At 34.7% G+C, this 22,193-nt stretch overlaps 1 protein-coding gene across 1 annotated transcript; it reads right to left on the reverse strand.

The window, feature by feature from the left end:
- Positions 1 to 15,710: 15,710 nt before the first annotated feature.
- On the reverse strand, positions 15,711 to 19,596 carry LOC141623789 (formin-like protein 4). Its single transcript, XM_074439937.1, has 2 exons — positions 18,415 to 19,596; positions 15,711 to 17,144 (listed from the first exon to the last, which is right to left on the reverse strand). The coding sequence occupies exons 1-2, from the start codon at positions 19,485 to 19,487 to the stop codon at positions 15,833 to 15,835; spliced, it is 2,385 nt and encodes a 794-aa protein (XP_074296038.1). The 5' UTR covers positions 19,488 to 19,596; the 3' UTR covers positions 15,711 to 15,832.
- Between the last annotated feature and the right edge of the window lie 2,597 nt (positions 19,597 to 22,193).

Here is a 22,193-nt window from a genome sequence, read left to right on the forward strand (position 1 = left end):
AGTGTGCGATGTATGTTGGCAGTAGCGGTGGTCAAGAAGTGGAACATTGAGCAGCTCGATGTCAATAATGCATTTTTGCACGTCGACTTAGACGAGGAAGTCTACATGAGAATACCGCAAGGCTATGAAAGAAAGGGAGAAACAAGGTTTGCAAATTATTGAAATCAATTTACGGGCTGAAACAGGCTTCCCGTAATTGGTTTTCGAAGCTGGCCGTTTCGTTGCAAAGGTATGGTTTCGTCCAGCCATTGGCAGATTACTCGTTATTTACATACAATAAAGATGGAATTTTTATTGGAGTTCTCCTGTATGTGGACGACATGATAGTCGTAAGCAATGATAGTAGTTCATGTGGCGTGTTTAAAGGCTTTCTAGGCAAGAGTTTTGGGATTAAAGATCTAGGGCGTCTCAAGTATTTTTTTGGTTATTCAAGTGGCACACGGATCTAGAGGACTGTTTCTCAACCAGCGGAAGTATGCGTTAGGAATTGTGGAAGAGACGGGAATGAAAGGAGCGAAACCAGTACAAACACCAATGCAGCAGCATCATCGTCTTGCGTTGGCTAATAGTTACATTTTAAAAGATGTTTGAAGTACTGAAGGCTCGTTGGAAGATTGGTCTACCTTACTATCACAAGACCTGATTTGGTTTATGCGATGCACACGTTATCCCAGTTCGTAAATGAGCCGAGAAAAGAACATTGGGAGGCGGCTTTACGAGTTGTTCGATACATTAAGATGAACCCGAGTAAGGGAATTGTTTTGAGGAAAGATTCTGATTTGCAATTACGCGAGTATTGTTACTTGGATTATGTGAGTTATCCATTGACGAGGAGGTCATTAAGTGGTTATTTTGTGTTACTCGGTCAGTGCCCAGTATTATGGAGGGCTAAGAAACAAGTAACGGTCGCAAAGTCTACGGCGGAAGCCGAATATCGTGGAATGGCAGGGGCAACAAGTGAACTAATTTGGTTGAAAGCTTTTCTTGCCTCATTGGGAGTATTTCATGCAAAACCCATGCATTTATATTGCGACAACCAAGCAACGATTCATATTGCAAAGAATCCCATTTTTCATGATCGTACCAAACACATAGAAATTGATTGTCATTTTGTAAGGCAACATCTTGTCAATAATACAATCAATACGTTTCACATTCGAAGCAAGAAGCAAATTGCTGACTTAGTCACTAAAGCACTCGGAGGTGAAGCGTTTAATCATCTACAGTGCAAGTTGGGACTCGGTCTACCAAGTGGTCCAACTTGAGGGGGAGTATGAGAATAATATCGAAAGATATTATTCGATGTATATTGTTATTTTTCTAACACAAGTAGAGTATATCGTAGTCAAAAGATTTGATATCGTTTTCCATGTTTATAGAGATTAGTTGCCTTACTATAAGATATGTTTAGATGGTATGCAATGTATATATGTAGAAGAGTTTGGACGTAATATGCAATGAGAATTAATCTTTCAATCATCTTCTTGTTTCATTGTTTATCAACTAAAATATTAATGGAACCTTGAATGGTAACCCGGGCTTAGCAGATGCAGGTGGAATATTCCGTGACTCGGCTGGCCATGTGATCAATGCTCTTGCCGAAAAGTTAGGAGTGGCCACGGTCAGCCACGGTCACAAGAGCGGAGCTCATAACGTTGCGACGTGGTTTAATTATAGCACTTGAAAGAAACAGCCCCCGACAATTATTCAAAGTGGAGCATTCTAACATGTCGAATCAATTATTTTACCTAATCTAGCAAGACATGGGATGAGTAGCTTGGCCTCGTGTCGTTCCTTTTTATGCTTTTTAGTGTAGTTTGTTATTTCATTTTTTTAGTTTGGATTAATTCCGCTTCTTCTTACCGAAAAAAAAATAACCAACTTATCCCACCAATATTCACCTAAATCAATACTTTTAACCTGTACTAAATACGACATATTTGAAAACAGAAGGGATAAAATATCTGATCTTTATTTTTACCGCCTACTCAAGCACTTATAAAAATAAAAGAAAGATATTGATCCTACAATTCCGTTATAGCAAACGTAGGTTTTCGGGTTGTGCTAGTGAACCAAGTAGAGTGGCAACAGGTGAGGCCCTCTGATCCCACCTTTTACGCGATTTGAGAAATTTACTCTTTAGGAGATAAATATTTTTCGTACCTTTTATTAGAATCATATATTATATTAAAGCAGAAACCATCTGCCACAGGTCAACGCTACAATCAATTGCCACGTGTCACTTGCATAATATATTACCTTTTCTGTTTAAAATATTTTCTAATAAAGAATAAATGTCACATAATCAATCATTAGCAATAAATTAGTTGCATAATAAGCTTACAATTATGATGTAAATTATAGCTAACCTTATTTGCAAGCTGTCGAATCTTTTTAGTTAGGATAAGGTGAAACATTACTTAAAAGCACTAGAATAAATACATATCAAGTTATCAACAACTTGCCTAATTGAAAAAAATCAATATATTTATTATAGTACCATATTGTAATATATTAATAATTAAGTTTATATAAGACCGTTTTCAATAAATATTTTTAATTTAAGCGAATGGCCCTTAAAAAATTGTTTTATTATCTTTTAAGGGTTATTTAAGTACAAAGTAGCTAAAATGATCATTTTAATAGTGTAAATATCATCTTACATTGGTAAGTTTGTCAAAATATTTTAGTTTATACGGAGTATATCAAAATACCCTATCATGCAAATTTAGACTATATATAGATCTTAATATACTCCTTGAAATCACAGTATAGTTCACACTTGAGTACCGTCGTAGGTAAAGTTCTTAAAACACTAATCATTACAAGCAATCAAGACAATTGTTAAGAATCACAGTATATTTGTAAGTTGTTTTTTGAGTAACTTTCATTGTATATCTTAGCAAATATTTTTATTTCCCTAAATTTGCCTCAATCTCAATCAAAATAATTTTAAATTTGCCTCAATCATAATTAAGTTATTTTTGTCAAAAATCACGCAACAAATCAACAAAAAATATGGTCTGCTTTATGCAATTTCTACGGAAATTATGACCTAAATATTTTCTTGGAAAGCAAAGATATTTGAGTAAACCGAATATTCTAAGACGTCATTCATGGTAACAATATCATAAAAGCATGCCTTTAAACTTTTAATCAGAATGTTGCTGAGATTTTGCCCAATCTAAAACTTTTATTGCAATATAATGGAATCAATCTGGTAACTTTATTTAGGTAACAAAAATTGCATACTTATTTCATAGTTTTTTTTGGTCGGTTTTAAGCAACAAATGGCATATTCAGAAGGTTTAGTTTCATTTTTTTGTTTTTAATTTCAGTTGTAATGGTTCAAAAGAAGACGAGCCGGAGAAGAATTCTCCATCAAATAAAATGAAATAGGGCATCAAATGAACTGGTAAGTAGTTATTTGTTTGACTAACTCAATAAAGAATTTGAAAGTGATATTATTGTTATTGTCGTAGATTTTCAGAATATTTATGTTTTTGATGCAGAGATGAAGGGCTTTATCTCAAAACACAAACTTAACATCCACGAACTTTGTGTATGGATCGACTCAGTGATGGATTTACATGCATGGGTATGTAGGTTGCATGAACTTTGACAAACAAGTCAAAGAAACACAAATAAAGGTAAATAATAAATAGCCTACATTGGCTTTTCTTCAGAATTTTAAGACGAGTCATATGATGGCTATATGGAATAGGACAAGGTTTGAGATACACTATTGAGTATTCATACAATTATATGAATAGCTTTCATATGCTTATGTTTCTGGGCTTGGTTATCATGTTTTGCAGGGAGTTGAAGCAATAATTTATCCTCCGTGTAAGATTAAAAGTGTGAGTAAATGACATTTCTACATGTCTACATATATGACTTTTCTTTGAATATGGAGTATTTAACAATCTTGAATTTCTATGTGTTGGGAAATGTGTCCTCAACAATAGTGCGATCACATGATTTAAATATCATTATTAAATCTCATTTCAAGAATACGGAAGGGATGATACATTACATATATATAGTCAACTGGTCCACACATATCGGTAATGATTGACTGGCTAGAGTTTGACATTACTGTCGTGCGACTGGGTGATCGATTGATCCTCGAGGTCACACCTAAAGGACGGTTCTCTTAATTAAAAAGGTTAATTAATTGTATACCGATACAGATTAATTAATTCCTTAAAAATTGAACAAATTCAATTTGTGAGAGAGAATATTGATATCTTATTATAATGGGATTAAATAAGATTTATTTTAGTAAATAAAATGCTTTATTACTAAAATTGTTTATTGTTTGAGAAACAATAAAGATAAGAATGAATGGTTGATTATAATTACAAGACATTGTGAATTATAATTATATGACCCATTTTATTTACGTGATCAAGTATCACTAGTCAATTTGTTGAAAGTAACTTAATTAATTCATAAAATGATATTTATGTGATAAATATGCATTAAATTAATTAATAACATGTATCATGCTACATATGACATATTGTGTGACAAATGACAAATTGACAAAATAAAATGGTAGTCCATTTTAAGTATATGGACCGAAAATGGAGGGTGTGTTAGTGGGTTTTGGTTGTTTTATTTTATTTGATAAAATAAACATAATGATGCCTACCTACTACTAGTCTTACACCTCTTACACACCTACTATTTTTGAGAAGAGTAAAAGGAAAAGAAATGATGCCAATGTTGGCTATTCCAACCGTGACACTCCCTCTCTTTTGAGGGTTGTTGGTTATTTTATTTTCCTTACACACATTCATTTGATGAGATAATTCATTCTTACATAACATGCAAAAAGGTTCATGCTTTTCTCTCTTCTCTCTCTTTAATCTTCATCAAAAAGATGAGATTTTAATCCAAATTTGTTCAAAAGATTACTAAAATTATCAAAGTAATATATGAGTGTTAGTAATCAAATTTAAGGTAAACCACAATATAAACATCTAGTACATGTTAGTTTGTGGGATTAAGGGATTGTCTTGGGTGCTACTAATTGGAGAATCTCTACTTTGGGATTTTTGTATGTTCATCCATTATTGGAAAGCTCAAGAACAAGAGAGAAAGGTGATCTCTCTTGTGCCCATAAACCGAAAATACATTTGTAAGAATAATGCTTCTTCCTTATTTTGTTTTAAAGTTTGCATGCATAAAATCCAACTTTAATTTTATGACAAATTAAATTAAAACATATATGAATATGTTAGTATAAAGATCTACATTTCCTTCAATCGGTATCAAGAGCCACGGTTGTTTGCATGCAAATCGGTTAAAGGTTTTTCCGAGTTATAAGAATAACAAATAAAACTTGTAAAATTTGTGTTATTATGATATATCACGAAATTAATCCATGCATGTTAATATTTCTGGTCCTAAAATTTTTTAGGATATTTTGGTTAATTTTACGGATTTTTATTGTTCATTTTTTACAATAATGGCATTTAAATATGATTTTATGAGCAAAAATGTCATTTTCGGTCTAAAATTAGCTATACTTATAATTTTCAGTTGATTTTTGGATATGTTGTCACATATAGTATGTTGAGATAACCTGTAAATTTTCATAATTTTTGGACTTGTTATGCTCGAAAAATGAATTTTTCATTATTAAATTCGGATTTAGGTGAAAAATAGGTTAATATGAGTTAAATTTCGAATCTGGTCATAGAAAATTAATATGTTGTCACATGCAATTTTACAAGATGTGTGTAAAATAATTGGCTATAAAGAAGTCTTTTTGCATGATTTATGGATTTTTGAAGAAAAATAGCATAAATAGTGACATTATTAGTGGAAAATTAATAAAACATAATCTATGACTTAGGAAAAACGTCTAATGTTGCATTTTATTATCTTTTTCAGATCTAAAATTGAAAATTTAGTGAAAATAATTTTTCCATGTTTTTATGATTATTTTATTAAAAAATCGATAAACCGCAACATTGTTTTTCCGGAAAATTTTCGAAATTTTTAACCTAAGATTTTGAACATTATGAGTGTCATGGTATTTTTCCAGAATGTTCATGAGTTTAAATTTCAAATTTTGAATTTATTTGAAATTTTGTGATTTATTTGAAGTTTATAGCTTATTTTTGGTAATTTTAGTCCATTAATGAACAATTTTATTAATATGAGTTAATTATGGTCAAATAATTAGTGAAGACTAAATTTTGAGTCCTAAGAGGTTATGGTAATTAACTTATGCATAAATACGAATTTATGTATTTTTGTGATTGTAAAATGTTGAAATCACGCAAATCCGTAAAAACCAAGTAATATACGATATTGGCTAATTAAAGGCGATTTAGCATAAAATTGGGCATGTTCATACATATTATAATGCTGCATTTTCTTTATGATTGTCATATTTTTAATTATGTAATTTTACTTAGTATGGCCTTAGATTTTAATTGGTATTTCCCGAAATGTATGGGAATATCAATTCGGTTGTAATTTTTATTGTGATCTCGTATCACCGTTTTGTAATTTAATAGATTTATTTTATTTTAGTTACAAATGTATAATAGGAAATTATGTAATTTATTATGTAATTTTATTCATTCCGGAGTTCCCAAAGACGGATTTCTTCAAGAATGGCGATACATAAAGACGGTGTTACCTCGAGATGCGTGCCACAACCGAAGTTCAAGGGACCAATGGAGTTGGTTTCCGAATATGTAATAGTTAAATGGTTTTTCTATTTTAGGAAAGGCCATACTAGGATTTATTTAAATTTATGCTTTGCATTTTATTTATATGTCGCATGCATCGCTAAATTGCCATAACTAAAACATGCATTGTCATTTTATCGAGTTTATCGATCGTGTCAATTAGAATTATCGTAGTTCACCGCTTTAGTTCACTTAAAACGTGATAGATAATAAATTGACAAGACCTCTCGCTAAAACAATCAATTGAGACATAGCCTTACCAAATAGTAGAAACCATGAAAACCTATTTCGCGAGGGAGTGCGCTCGGCCCCACCGGGGTACAAACCTTGTTACGTAGGGGAAGTGGGTGATAAATGTCTATTTACCGAATTTATGTTGATAAGGGATGTATCGGCCACACCGTGCCCAAGTTAATGTGGGTTTGGATCATGGACACATTTATTCGAAATTTGGATTGAACTCAACAAAAGTTATTGATAAGGGTTGCATCGGCTACCCCGTGCCCTTGTTGATGTGTTTTGGGCTATAGATAAACATTAGAGTAATTTTATCGACCAAGAGTTCTAAAAGTAGAATCGATTAAAAGGTTAATCCACCGAGTTATATTGATAAAGGTTGCATCGGCTACCCCGTGCCTAAGTTGATATGAATTTGGGTCTTGGAATCATTTATCATAGTTGGGTAGAAGTCACTATGTAAATGCTTTACTTGTTATTTACAAGTATTATTATAACGATAAATGTTAAGTTTTCCACTATTCCGTTATTATTGTTCTATTTCTTTACCACAATTCATATACGATATCATTTCGATTTTTGATTCAAATCTCCTTAAAACATCGTAACTAAAGACAAATATGAATTTGCTTCTAAAACCTCAAATGAACCATTGATAAGGATCTCTTGTAAAGAGTATAGATTAAAGTTATTCATTATCAAACAGGTTTTTGATTCATGACTAACACTTCTACTTACAATGGATTATGTTTCATATACTTAATTGAATTAAGTACCTTGAAGCGATAAATTGTTTTGGTAATTAGTTTTGTCAGAATTCGTAATTGACTAAAATAGCGCAACCACTTCAATGAAAGTTTTAAGACTAAAACGAACAAATGAAGAGAAATCTTCATGAATTCAATTTTGCTTCTCAAAGCAAAGACTCATTGAAATGAGTGGGAGCATTCTCTTAAACCGTTAAGATGAGGACGAGGTTCAAGAAGTAAAGAGAATAATGGAATTGATACAAGGTAATGTTAAAGGTAGAGTTGTTGAGAATGACGATACTAAACCTATCAATCCCGACCGATAAAGTTTCCATTGTCTTAAATGTTGGACAATAGAAAGGAAACTACCCCAAATTATTGAAGAATCAACAATTTAGTTGTGGGACATCTAATGGGACCTTCTTCTTTAAATGTTTATTTGATTAAACATAAATTTTGCTAGTACTACTTAAATCAATATTAGAAACCGGGGGTGGTTTTCATCATTTGTACTTGATACATAGGATGATTAGAATATGACGACTAGCAACAATAATGTCGAGAGATAGAGTCATTGTGTACTAAATCTAGTTTTTGGGTTTGGAGTTGTACTTAATTGTGACTATTAAGTACATAAACTCTAAATAAGAATACAAACTTGTTAAGATACAAAAGAGGTTTCACTTTTGTGACCCTATACACCATGATTTGATGTATGGCTAGCCCATCATCAAGGTGATTATATTCTAAACCAAACTAGAATAATATATCATGAAGATGATACAAGACTCAAATTGGTAACCCAAGATTAAACCTTAAAATTTTGAAATGATGAACGCAAAGAGTTAACGAGTACTCTTGAAACCATTAGATTATTAATGGTATATGCGTATCTTGTATTCAAAGCAAGATGTCTCGTGCCTTTTGGTTGAAAAGGAGATCGAGGTTATAAATCATTGATCCATAATAGGTTGATCATTCTCTTTTACCAACGATCTAAGTTGACGCTAGTGTGTTCACTTAATAAGGTAAATAGAGAAATCTTTGAAGAATTTCAAGAGTTCAAGGAATCACGATTTAGTCGTGATGGGATTATCAAAGTGAAGACTTTGATATAAGCCAAAGGAATTGTGATATAGTATCACAAATTAATCTCTCTTAACACGCATTATGGGATAATGTATAAGAAATCAAACGCTATTCGATATGGTTTGGACTTCAATCAAGTTACTTTGAGTTACTTGATCCTTTTGGGGATTTTATCATTTTGTCTAAATTATTTTTCCACTAAATCGAATCATATGAGATATGAAATGGTAAGGGTACCATGGTTGTAAGTTTTCCACAAGAAATAAATGCTCATTTTTCCCTCTTGCAGTTATCACGAGCACGACGGGTTTGCGGCTCATGAAGCTGTCTTTCTAAAATACAAGTTTATTTTTAGAAGACAGAGTGGGAGAAATTATTCAAGAGCCACAAAGAATGCCACAGAGAATGTTATGTCGCAAGAAACTGGTCTTTCTTGGCTACATGAGACGTTTTGTGTAAGACATTATACATTGTTTCTTTAAAACCTAGGAGGTTAAATTCGTCACTTGTTAAAGATGATGAATTCATGCTACTCTTAAGAAAGTAAAGAGCTTATAACTTACAAAAGAAATTGTTTGATTTAAGTTGATTACTTCTAGAAAGTAATGAACATATGACTTACATAAGAGTGTTTAAAGTCACAACTCAATACAAGGCTTAGAGCCATGAAAATCCGAAACGAAAGGGCTTGATTAGTGACAAAGGGTCTTGCACTAATAAAGAGATATTTCAATGCAAGATTAGTTGCAAAGGGTTTTGCACTAATTGAAATGATTAAGTCTATTTGGATCTTCTTAGGGATTGTGTTTCATTATGAGGATATGCATACGAAGAAGTGAATCTAAAACCCACTTCTTCAATAGAAGGAATGTATTCAATACATGTCATAAGTTTTATAGATTCTTGCAATCCTAAGATAATGTGAAACTTAAGAGAGAATCTTAAGTAGGACATCAATGAGTTGGAATCAACATTTTGATCATGTGATAAAACATTTCTCGATAAGTCGAGAAGTTTTGTTTATACATGGAGTTTAGTGGGAGTTACGGAATTTTTTAATTAGTCCGATATGTGGATGACATATTGATCATTGAGAATGATTTAAGACTTTTGGAGTATTATAATACATCTTGAATATCCGGATTTATGAAGATAAATCCACATGATATAAGCGTCAGTAAGAAGTCTTATGTTGATAAGATTCATGACTAGTTCAATTAAATTGAACATATTTGATTGATTCCATTTGCTTCCGCTGCCGGATCAATTAAAAAGAAATGATGTATAACACTTCATATGCTTTGAGTATGATGAATTGTTTTCAAAATCGAATTTAAGTAATCTTTACCAAGTAAGCTATAAAGATTACCCTTAAGTGCTTACAGAAGCATTAAGGAAGTAAAGCAAAGTGTTTATGATGCAATTTTGTGTAAGGGTGTTACACAAGTGACAATTGACAATTGAGATTGCGCATGGTTTCCGACAAAACCATAATCAAAACACATCAGGATGGTTAAGATACCATTGTGGCAATGTTAATTAAGAAGTAGATTTTCTAGAATCGTTCTAGGCAATAAAAAACAATAAGAAATGTTTACAACGGAAATTGAGTACACTTGCAATCATGAGATGTGCAAGAGGATGAGTCCCGCACACTGTGAAAACAGTGGGAGCTATTCTTAGGCTAAGAGGGCCTATGTCTTTATTGGATCTCGACACTACTCAGAAAGTTTTGTAATGCAAATGTATACGTTACAAAGGAAAACGAGTATGTAGTAAGGTTGAGTAAGGTACAAGAAGTTGATAAAACCTACTAACCAAAGCCTTCTCATAGGCTTAACATGATAAGTCATGTCATTTCAATTAAATTGAGATGAATAACTATATAAAAGATCAAATTAGATTATAGAATATGAAGTAGTAATCAAGCATTGACTATTCATATGTGATAATCGCATTTGTCGTTTGAGTTTTACTCTAAAACTTTTCTTTTATACTTTGTTACATCCAAACGGGTTGTAGAGACAACATTGAACCCCGTTAAAGTGAACACGGATTAGCATTGTATTCGCCCATAATCACTTGTATGAGGTGACGTCTCGAAGTGACTAGAGTGTGATGCGATTGATGGCAAGTTCAAGTGCCATAGAGTCATCTGAGATGACTAGTCGATCACATAGGCAGACTGTTAGGAACACTTTGTCGGGCAGTGACCGCTTATAGAGTTCTGGCAAATTTATATAGCCTGGTCGTGGCGAGAGCTACTATAGTATTCTAATGAGTCGATTCTTTTGACTAAAGACTATTCACCTAAGATGGCACAGTTTGATTAACTTTGATTTGTGTTACTACGACCTTCGTAAATGGGGTCAAATGGGCATATTTTGGGTTATGATGGCTGTGGCTAGTCGAAGGGAATAAGTGCAATAGGAATTGTCCACCCCTTTGTCGGGTTAAAACAATATCTCAGGGCCACTCGAGGAGTAATGAACTCGAAATGCGTGGCCACGCTCGGAAGGTATCCATGGTGGATAAATTCCGGTCAATCGATTATTCTCCGGATCGAGGAAACCACTCTCGATATGATCACTTGCAAGTACGACCCGAAAGACACCTTGCATTGAGTGGGAGATAGTAATAGGACAAGAGAATTGGTGACGCACACTTGTCGAGGACAAGTGGGAGATTGTTGGGAAATGTGTCCTCAACAATAGTGCGATCACATGATTTAAATATCATTATTAAATCTCATTTCAAGAATACGGAAGGGATGATACATTACATATATATAGTCAACTGGTCCACACATATCGGTAATGATTGATGCTAGAGTTTGACATTACGTCGTGCGACGGTGGTGATCGATTGATCCCGAGGTCACACCTAAAGGACGGTTCCCTTACTTAAAAAGGTTAATTAATTGTATACCGTCTGATTAATTAATTCCTTAAAAATTGAACAAATTCAATTTGTGAGAGAGAATATTGATATCTTATTATAATGGGATTAAATAAGATTTATTTTAGTAAATAAAATGCTTTATTACTAAAATTGTTTATTGTTTGAGAAACAATAAAGATAAGAATGAATGGTTGATTATAATTACAAGACATTGTGAATTATAATTATATGACCCATTTTATTTACGTGATCAAGTATCACTAGTCAATTTGTTGAAAGTAACTTAATTAATTCATAAAATGATATTTATGTGATAAATATGCATTAAATTAATTAATAACATGTATCATGCTACATATGACATATTGTGTGACAAATGACAAATTGACAAAATAAAATGGTAGTCCATTTTAAGTATATGGACCGAAAATGGAGGGTGTGTTAGTGGGTTTTGGTTGTTTTATTTTATTTGATAAAATAAACATAATGATGCCTACCTACTACTAGTCTTACACCTCTTACACACCTACTATTTTTGAGAAGAGTAAAAGGAAAAGAAATGATGCCAATGTTGGCTATTCCAACCGTGACACTCCCTCTCTTTTGAGGGTTGTTGGTTATTTTATTTTCCTTACACACATTCATTTGATGAGATAATTCATTCTTACATAACATGCAAAAAGGTTCATGCTTTTCTCTCTTCTCTCTCTTTAATCTTCATCAAAAAGATGAGATTTTAATCCAAATTTGTTCAAAAGATTACTAAAATTATCAAAGTAATATATGAGTATTAGTAATCAAATTTAAGGTAAACCACAATATAAACATCTAGTACATGTTAGTTTGTGGGATTAAGGGATTGTCTTGGGTGCTACTAATTGGAGAATCTCTACTTTGGGATTTTTGTATGTTCATCCATTATTGGAAAGCTCAAGAACAAGAGAGAAAGGTGATCTCTCTTGTGCCCATAAACCGAAAATACATTTGTAAGAATAATGCTTCTTCCTTATTTTGTTTTAAAGTTTGCATGCATAAAATCCAACTTTAATTTTATGACAAATTAAATTAAAACATATATGAATATGTTAGTATAAAGATCTACATTTCCTTCACTATGTACATGAGTCCTTACATTAAGCCATCTGCTCTTTAATTTTACATAGTTTATCATCATATTCGACCAATAAATGTGAGGTATTTTATCAATTTTGCTAAAACGTGTGTGCAAGAGTAGTGATTTTTTTAATATCTTGGTAATTTGTATTGAGTATAATTTACAAAGCTACGAGAACCAAAGCTCTACTAAGCTATACTCCATATTTACGAACTCATATCTAACATGAGTCCTTATATTACGACTTAACAACGTTTTTTCGACTGTTTTTGTTTAAGTTATATTTATATACTATAGAGTATTAAACTAGGGTTGTAGTAATTCATCAGGTAATTAAAATCGAGCCACTGGATTTAACTATTACTTGGCCAATAGCTACCAAAATGAAGTAAGACAAAACTTATGTACAATATAATTTAATTTCAATATGGTCTTATTTTTTATAGTAGGTCTCATGTACACTTAACAATTGTAATAAGAACAATAATTGAAAATGATATTGTCGCTCTAACAAATCAGTTCGTAGTTATTCAAAGTTTGAGAAGGGTTATTTTCGCAAAAAGACAGGGTTTGAGTCGTCAAATGCAAATTAATGTATTTTATATATCAAGATGATTTATAGGACATACTAGAAGTATTGTTGGAATTTCTATAAAATTAGATAATAACTACTCACGATGAAAAAGCCGAATTGGATTTAGATGTGGGATTTCGCTATAATGGATGACTAAATTAGTTCAATAAAAAGGCGTTTAGCTAGGTAATGCTTTAGGGTTAAGACTTCAGAGGAGAAATGGTTTCCATGAGCAGAGCATTAACATTCATAAGAGATATTCCGTCATTCTTGGTTATATGTTATTCTATTTTTATTTTTGGGTGGCTCATAATTCACCTTTCAGTTTTGAATCAGCAATGTCATCACACATAAATCAAAGATAGATAAATGACCATGACAAAAGGAGTAGTTATTATTAATTACTCCCCTCGTTCGTATCCCTATCATTGACAGGTCCCTCACGAACTCATGACGTTGTACCAAAATAATTAAAATAGGTATATATTATAGAGAAGGGCATACTAATAAACATGGTCACAATCTACAATAAAAGATATACATTTATCATAAAAACATGCACATAATAAAAGAGTCTACTGTTATGCATGTTTTAATACACTTTCAATAAATGAAAAATATTTGATTGGATCATTTTGGTTACGAGAAGGGTTATGGGTCACACATGAGGTGGGAAACTGGGCATGAGTTGGTGGTTATGCTGGAGGTACGGTGGGGGACGTAGGGGATGGTGGAGACAAGAAGGGGAAGGTAGTTGAAGGACATAGGATATGGATTCCAGGGTGGCGTTTAGTCGTGGGGGGCTGCTAAGATAGGGGCTGAGATGGATATCGTGGTCCGAGGTGTTGGGCGCGACCACCACCTCGGTGGAGGGTGTACTAGTGGATCTCGAGATGGTCAGTTAGTGATGGTGAACACTTCTTCCAAACGTTCAAGCGATGATGGGTGGGAGAAAAAATCAGAGAGAAGGTAGAGAATTGAGAAAAAGCGTACAACAATGAGTAAAATTAAATGTATATTGCGTAAATAAATAGGTTATGAAATTTACAATAATTTTATATCCACTTCTAGGATTTCACCTATCATAAGTAAAAAGTCGAGAAAAAAAAACTGAATATTTCAAATAAAATTAAGCAATATAAATTTATCAAAAGTGTATGAGTAAACAAAATGAAATTTCCTAAAATTTAATAATTTACTAAATTTAAAATACGTAAATTTTTACTTTCAAAAACACTTTTCATTACCACCCGTGCAGTGCACGAGTTCAAAAACTATTGATATTATGATTATACCTATGATCTTGATTTAAATGTTAGGAAATCCTTACTTGAAATTCTGTTTTCCGCATTATGTTGTCTTACATTAAAATCGATTCATAACTAACTCGAGTGATCTGAATCTTACCTCTCATCTCATGTCATCAAAACGTCTTGTACGGTAAAATTTCAATATCACCCTTAGCAAGAACTGTCAACAGTGTCCATCAAAAGTTGGGCAACTTCCCGCCTTAAAAACGAACACTTTTTATGAACGATTCAATGCCATTAGCAGACACTTAACAAAGAAAACAACGTACTTTATTTTGGTCAACGTTCAAACTTGCGGCTTAATGAGGTAAGCTGTGTCTCTTTCATACTATGGTGAGCGGGTTTGTATTCATGACATTTTCAATTTCCTAATTACACTTTTATGGACTTGGTAAACCATTGTTAAGCTTAATCAGATAATTACTACGTTTATTTCCTGCTAATTTTCCCATTGGCTCAATGTTTAGCTCACTCTACTGTGACTGCTTAACTCAGTGATGTGAATGTGTGTTCATAATCCTGTGAGATTAGACTTGGATTAAATAAATCATAATGTGGGTAAATGTTAAATTACATGTAAAACGGACTGAATCAAATTGACAAGATTGGAACTTGATCAAGAACTGAAGTCATTAAGACTTTGGAGTTTGGAATCATGTGAAAATTTCTAATTAGTGGTAAAATGTCAATTTGATTAAGCCCGTTTTACATGTTATTTACTAACATTTACGTGTAACCAAGGGGAGCAGTTAAACAAATTCCTCCATTTTGTAGCAAATGCATTTCATGGGAAATGCTGCTCCTTGCATCGATTGGATGGTCATAATTATCTTTGTGTCAAGAGTACTTGATCATGAAATCTAATTTATAAAATAACCAAATTGATAAAAGTTGATCGTTTACATCTTTATAACTAGGACACTCTGTCCTAAATGAAACAAAATTATGATATTCATAAGATAAAAACTAATTCCTAGCTAAACTTACAGGTATAGAAGCTGTTTTCTTTGCGCCTTCTATCTGTGATAATTTGAAAAACTAAAAACAAATTAACTCAAGATTCATCTGTGATCTTAACATCTCAAATTACATGGAGAAAAAAGGGCCCTATATACTTGCTCTGCTATGTACATCAGTCCTGATCATCAATCATCATCCGTATCGCATTCAGTTGATTTTTCGGACAAGAAATGATCCGGCAATCTTGGAAATGTCACACGAGTCCTTAATACATCAGGCGACGGTGGCGATGTAGGAGATGAAGGCGACGCCGAGGGCCCGCCACCAGATGAATTACCTTTCTTCTTTTGCAAACTCCGGGTTATATCAATACAAGCGTTATCAACCATTCCTAGAAAATCTTTTACTATGGCAAACATTTGAAGTGGCTGCTTCTCTTTAAATCCTCCTGATTGATAATACATTGTTGTCTTCTTCACGAACTCCATAACCCGAGTTTGTTCTTCTTTGAAGTCATTCACCTCACGTTCTGCTTCTCCGAGAAATTCTTTCATCTCCGCGATGAACTCTCCCTTTCCACTATTAGTTCCAATCTGTAATACAATTTTTCTAGTTTCTGCAATTCGGTCTCCTAGAGAAGTAGTGATATTCACCATAGTGTCATAATCAATCATGGCGGCTTTTTTGACATTTGTAAATTCCGAACTTAATCCTCCAACAACAGGGAGGCCTAATTTCAGAAACTCCCTCTCTTGCTCCTCTTTCAAATTTGATGGTTCAGTAGCACTCGGGTTCTTTTGACTGCTACTCCGAGATAGGCTATTGTTTCGGTTCATAACACACCGTCTTCCTTCATTCCTAACAACCTCATGGACAACAAAATGAAGCAATGTAGTCTTTCCATCACTACTCTTATAGTCTGAAAGTTTTCTCAGTCCAGTCAGGTTGAATGCCTTGGCATCCCCTCTTGTGGTCCCAGCATTCAATCTGTTTCCGGCTTTTAGGATAGCTTCTAGAAGCTTCAAGAACACTCCACGGCTACGAAGCTCAGTACAAGCAGAATCAACTGTGTGAAGAGTATCCTTCAATTGTTGAATCTCGGAGCCATTGGTGTGTCTAAAAAGCAATGCATTAACCCGGGAGAAAGCTGAGGGAATTGCCTTCAAAAGGCGGTATAGGAAGGATTCAGCATCAGCTAGCCTTTCTACTTCACCAATAAATGCAAGGATTTGAGATGTTTCCTCATTGGTAGGAGCCATTCTTGTTAGTTTCTCGAGGGTTTCTATGTTTAGGCCTCTTCCTTCTAATAACCCATCAATCAATTCTTGTCTAGAGGTGTTTAGAGAGCGAATCACAATGGCTATGTTTTGGGAACGCCGGGAATCTAAAATGAAGATTTTGGAAGCTGGGTTTGGCGCATTAGTGTTGTTATCCTTAGGTGATTTTCGATTTGTAGCAATTGTGCCAAAGAGTGCTTCCATCATGTCACCATTGTACCTATCAAAACAAATAATTATAAGAATAAGTGAATCATAATCCAGTTTCAACTTTGAACTTAATCAAAAGAATAGCAATATCAACAACATAATTACTCCATTGTATGCTACTCACGTAATTGACGAGAAGAAACACTTTTCAGTAAAGAAATACAGAGGCTATAGTAAAGATAGAAATTAAAACTACGAGGCCATTTATTAGGGAAATATATTATTTAGAAAGGCTAGCTGATGCTGATAGTACTCTGTCTATTTCCGGTTCCTACATCAGCCACGTGAAGAACATATGTCCGCGGCATTACGGGTTGTTCGCTATCTCAAGGGTAGCCCGGGTCAAGGTATCTTACTCCGTGCTGATAGTACTCTGTCTATTTCCGGTTGGTGTGACTCAGATTACGGGGGATGTCCGACTTCAAGAAGGTCCGTCACAGGATGGTTCATTTTTCTTGGCGGCTCTCCGGTCTCGTGGAAAACGAAAAAACAAACCACGGTTTCATTGTCGCCGGCCGAAGCTGAATATCGCTCTATGGCCAACATTGTCTGTGAATTGAAATGGCTAAAGAGCCTCCTTCTCGATTTTGACATCACTCTCACGAGCCCTATGGCAGTGTTCTCCGACAGCAAGTCTGCCATCGACCTTGCCCGAAACCCCGTTTATCACGAACGAACAAAGCACATTGAAATTGATTGCCATTTCATTCGTGATGCTATTATTGATGGATTGATCACTACCGCTCATGTCTCTACTACGTCCCAATTGGCCGATATTTTCACTAAAGCTTTGGGTGCACCGCAATTCCTTACTCTTCTCCGCAAGCTAGGCGTTCTCGACCTTCACGCTCCAGCTTGAGGGGGGTATTAGGGAAATATATTATTTAGAATATCATTTAGAATATTATTGTTTAGCATATCTTATGGTTATAGCTATTCCGATATTCTTGCCTTGTATTGCGAGATTACGATTGCGTTGTACTCCTACTTAAACCATGATTGGCATGAATGAAAGATCAACCTTTTCCCTCATACACTTAACACCATTTAGTTTCATTGTCATTGTTGTCTTTTAATTTGAAACCTCGGATTAATGGACTTCCCGCTCACAAGCAAGTAAGGTTTCATCCTAAAGAAATTGGTGATCTGACGAGTAACCCACTTACTTATAAGCTAGTCCGTTCACACTATTTTTCTGCCGAGATTCATAATGTGGACTAAAAATGAAAGGGGAGCCTATAGAACAGTAAAATACAGCAATTAAAGTAATGTGAACTTACTGAAATGAGCCGCGATCAAGTTTGTCCCAAACCATTGAATGATCCCTATTAGCAACGTTGACTTTTTCCCAATGCAACGGCTTCAATTTGACGTGATCATTCTTATCTTCCAATACACCATCCACACCTAAAGCCGACACTTCCACAACGCCATACACACTTGCTGATCCCTTTGGTGCTGCCGGCGGCCTTGACGAGGACCCTGATCCTGAACCTCCCTTGGCTGGCGGAGGTGGTGGCGCTGGTCCTTTCCTAAGTGGAACTGGCGGGGCTGCTTTCTTTTGTGGTGGAAGTGGTGGTGGTGGCGGCGGCGGTGGCAACGCAGCAACCACATGACTTGGCTGTCTCGAAACTATTTGAGTATCATGTGAATCGTTAAGTACACGCTCTTCTTTAACTCTATCACTAGAAGAAGGGAGTTTTGAATCAAGCAACTTGGCCTTCTGATCATCTTTTGGATGTATTTGTTTGTTAGAAGAAGACGACGACGATTTTCCACGTGGAATATTCCTTCTTCCGCTTGGCGGTTTATTAATATTATTATTATTAAACACTTCCTTATGAAAAGGACCGCTTTTCCTTTGGCTACCTTCGAGTTTCCTCCAATACAGAACATCCAATCCATCCTCATCAACTATCAACCCTTTAATATTCCCATCAAACCTAGTAAATTGCGTCTCCGACACCGGCTGCAAACTCCCTGCAGCCGGTCTGGCGGCGTACGGGTTCACACGCTCGTGGCCGCTTCCAGCCTTCTTCGTGTGCCCACCATATCTGGTGCACACGAAGAACAGCAAGGCAGCCGCGACCAAAGTGCTTGCGGCTGTCACACCAATCGCAGTCGCTATCGTCTTCTTCGACGTTGATTTCTTCGACGGCAGAGAAGGAGGTGGCGGCAGAGGTTGCAGCAGCGGTGGTGGAGGGAGTGACGGCGGGATTAACGGGGGTGATGAATAAGGATAAACTACTTGGATGTTTTGAGGTGAATTAGATTGACATAATGAGAAAGAATTAAGGAATAATAATAATAAAGATAAAAAGAATAAGTGTGATAAGTTTGTTTGGAATGACATTTTAAGTTAAGATATGATCTGTACAAGAAAATGAAGGAGAAAAACAAGAAGATGGGGAGGAGGTTGGGTTGGAAAACTAAGTAAGGAGATTAGTTGGTGATTAATTATTGAAGGTGTTTTATTGTTTTTTTTTTTGTTTTAGTAATTTTGGTATGTTGAGCTGTTAGCCATTTTGTTTTTTTTTGTTTTTTTGTTTTTGGATACATATATTCAAAGTAAGCAGGTTGCTGACTTTTGACAAATATTTGGTTGGTGTCCTATAATTAAGTAATCACAAATTCTCATTTGTGACGGCTAATATAAATAAACCTCATTTGCGTAGATAAAGACAAGTCATTTGTGATTCTCTAGACACTTTTATTTTTATCTTATTTATCCAAATGAGTGTTACTTGACCCATCACAAATTTGTGACGGATATTCCCGTCACAGAGACTTATTGTTAGTTTAAACTTTTTTCCTATTTTTTTAATTTTTTTAGTATGACGGTGGTAGCTCGTCTATGGCGCCTATAACTATTCAATTGGTCTCCCTTGTAACGGGTTACCATTTGTGGCGGATATTTTGTGAGAGAAAATGGTAACAAAATGGGTTAGTGGAGAAAGGGGACCACATGAATAGTGTTGTAGAGAGGGAAAAAGTGGGTACTTTATGAGGTAAAATGGTATCCGTCACTCAAGAGTGACGGATATGTGCCGTCACAAACAAGAATTTGTGATAACTATTTGTTGACGATTTTAAATTTGGGATAATCTTTTAGTATGGGGTAATCTTTTAGAGAAAAATGAAAATGTTAAGTTTAATTGATATTTAAAAACTAATCCGTTTTTAGCATGGGGTAATTGTTTGGTTGTCATATTTTTTTTTTGGTGTTGACCAGGAGTATCCCCTACCGACAGCTGGGGCAATCTCCTTCGGGGTACTGAAGGCAATTTAATGGGTTGACCTCTCCCAAGTTTGGATTTTTCATTCGCAAGAGTCAGGAATCGAACCCCTGACCACTTGTTTAAGAGATGAGAGCCCTTACCACTCACACCAGCCAACTTTGGTTTTGTTTGGTTGTCATATGGGAATTAATTCCAACGATTTTACAAAACATGTGAAATTTTTTTTGGTATCCGGGAGTTGGATTCATGCGAGAGTTTCCAATTAACTAAGGGAACTAGGTAATTAAACTTCTCCATCATGGAGGACTTGAGAACTCCTAGGAAAATGAAATTCATGAGTTTTCCAATTTACATTAATTTCCAATTCACCCACATTTATTAGGGCAATCAAACAACACCATATGTTATTGTGTGAGATAGTTATCAAGGGTTATTTCATAGAAATAATCTAAACTAAGCCTCTTTTTCTCATATTAATCTCAATTAATGTTTAACTGAGAATAATCCGAACTATTGTATCATTTAACTTTTACTGAACTCATGGAAGGGAAACCTATACAACCGGTTTCCCTTAAGTATAACCTTAATTAGTCAGTGGAACTCCATTTTATGCACAAGCAAAAACAACACACAATATATTCATCCCTTTAATCAATAAAAAAACCCTAAATTAATTTCCTCCAAATTAATTTTTTCCTTCAACTGTGGAATGAATTGATCATCGAGTAGGACTTAATCTACAATGCTTTCCTACTTCTAGTTTTAATTGCAGCACTTGCGTCTTCAATTTGTCATTCTTCGTAATCAATTTCATCATCTTCTTTTCTACCATTTTCTTCTCATATACTTCATCTTCAATTCACTCATTGATCGTAAAGAAAGTGGAGGGCAAATTCAGGAAATTAATTGTATCCTCCTAGAAACCGAAAATTAATTTGGGACGTTTGAGTTGGGGGATGATAAAAATTCAAATTTGTTAGTGTAATACTCGGATAATTTGGGACACAAAGGACCTAGAGACACGTGAGGGAACCCACGTATACTCGAAAGTAAAGGATGGCCTCTCCTACGAGACCAAGTAAGAACTAAACTAGACCTAGTAGACTTCCAGTGGACCGACTAGAACCCTTAGTGGACCAAGTGAGTTGACACTCGGTCGAGTGAAGAGTATACTCGACCGAGTGAGTGCCACTCTGTCGAGTGAACCGGTCACTCGGTCGAGTGGTGCTGTGCTGTACCCGAGAAATGATATTTCGGGATTTCATCCTATCCAAACTCTATCCCCTTCATTCTTCTTCTTTTTCCGTCTTACTCTAAAACACTCTCCCCTCTCTCTAAAATATTCCTTAAACCTTTCCCTTGGCCTTCAAGCTTGGATTAATGGTGGAACACCTCTCCTAATTCCCGATCTACCTTTGTAAGTCGAAATCTCACCATTCACAATCTTTGGCCTTCAAGCTTAATTCAATATTAATCAAATCTTAATTCATAAGCATATGTACAAAAATCGTTGTTATGATTTTGGCGCATTAATGAGTGAATTAATACTAACATTAGTCGCCATTTCTACTTCACCATTTTTGTACATATGCGCCAAAATCAGCTAGCCCTTCTACTTGAAGTCTCTCCTTGTTAGTATATTCATGAGTCGGTTGGCATGTCATGTGAGTAGTCGAAGGGTTGTTATTCATAATATGTGGGATTTGATTCATGAAAGAGTCGTATGCTTAATGTTGTTCTTCTATTTATCATGTATAGTTGTAAATGTGTTGTGTTGGGAGTCTCTGGTAGTGGTACTTTATTGTTGAGGGGACGTATGA

Source organism: Silene latifolia, chromosome X (genome assembly GCF_048544455.1).
Source record: "Silene latifolia isolate original U9 population chromosome X, ASM4854445v1, whole genome shotgun sequence".
Taxonomy (NCBI): Eukaryota; Viridiplantae; Streptophyta; class Magnoliopsida; order Caryophyllales; family Caryophyllaceae; genus Silene; species Silene latifolia.

Coding starts and splice junctions, on each gene's coding strand:
- LOC141623789 (XM_074439937.1), bottom strand. CDS start 19,487: ATGTCATTCCAAACAAACTTATCACACTTATTCTTTTTATCTTTATTA. Junction 17,145..18,414: donor CTTGATCGCGGCTCATTTCA/GTAAGTTCACAT, acceptor TTGTTTTGATAG/GTACAATGGTGACATGATGG.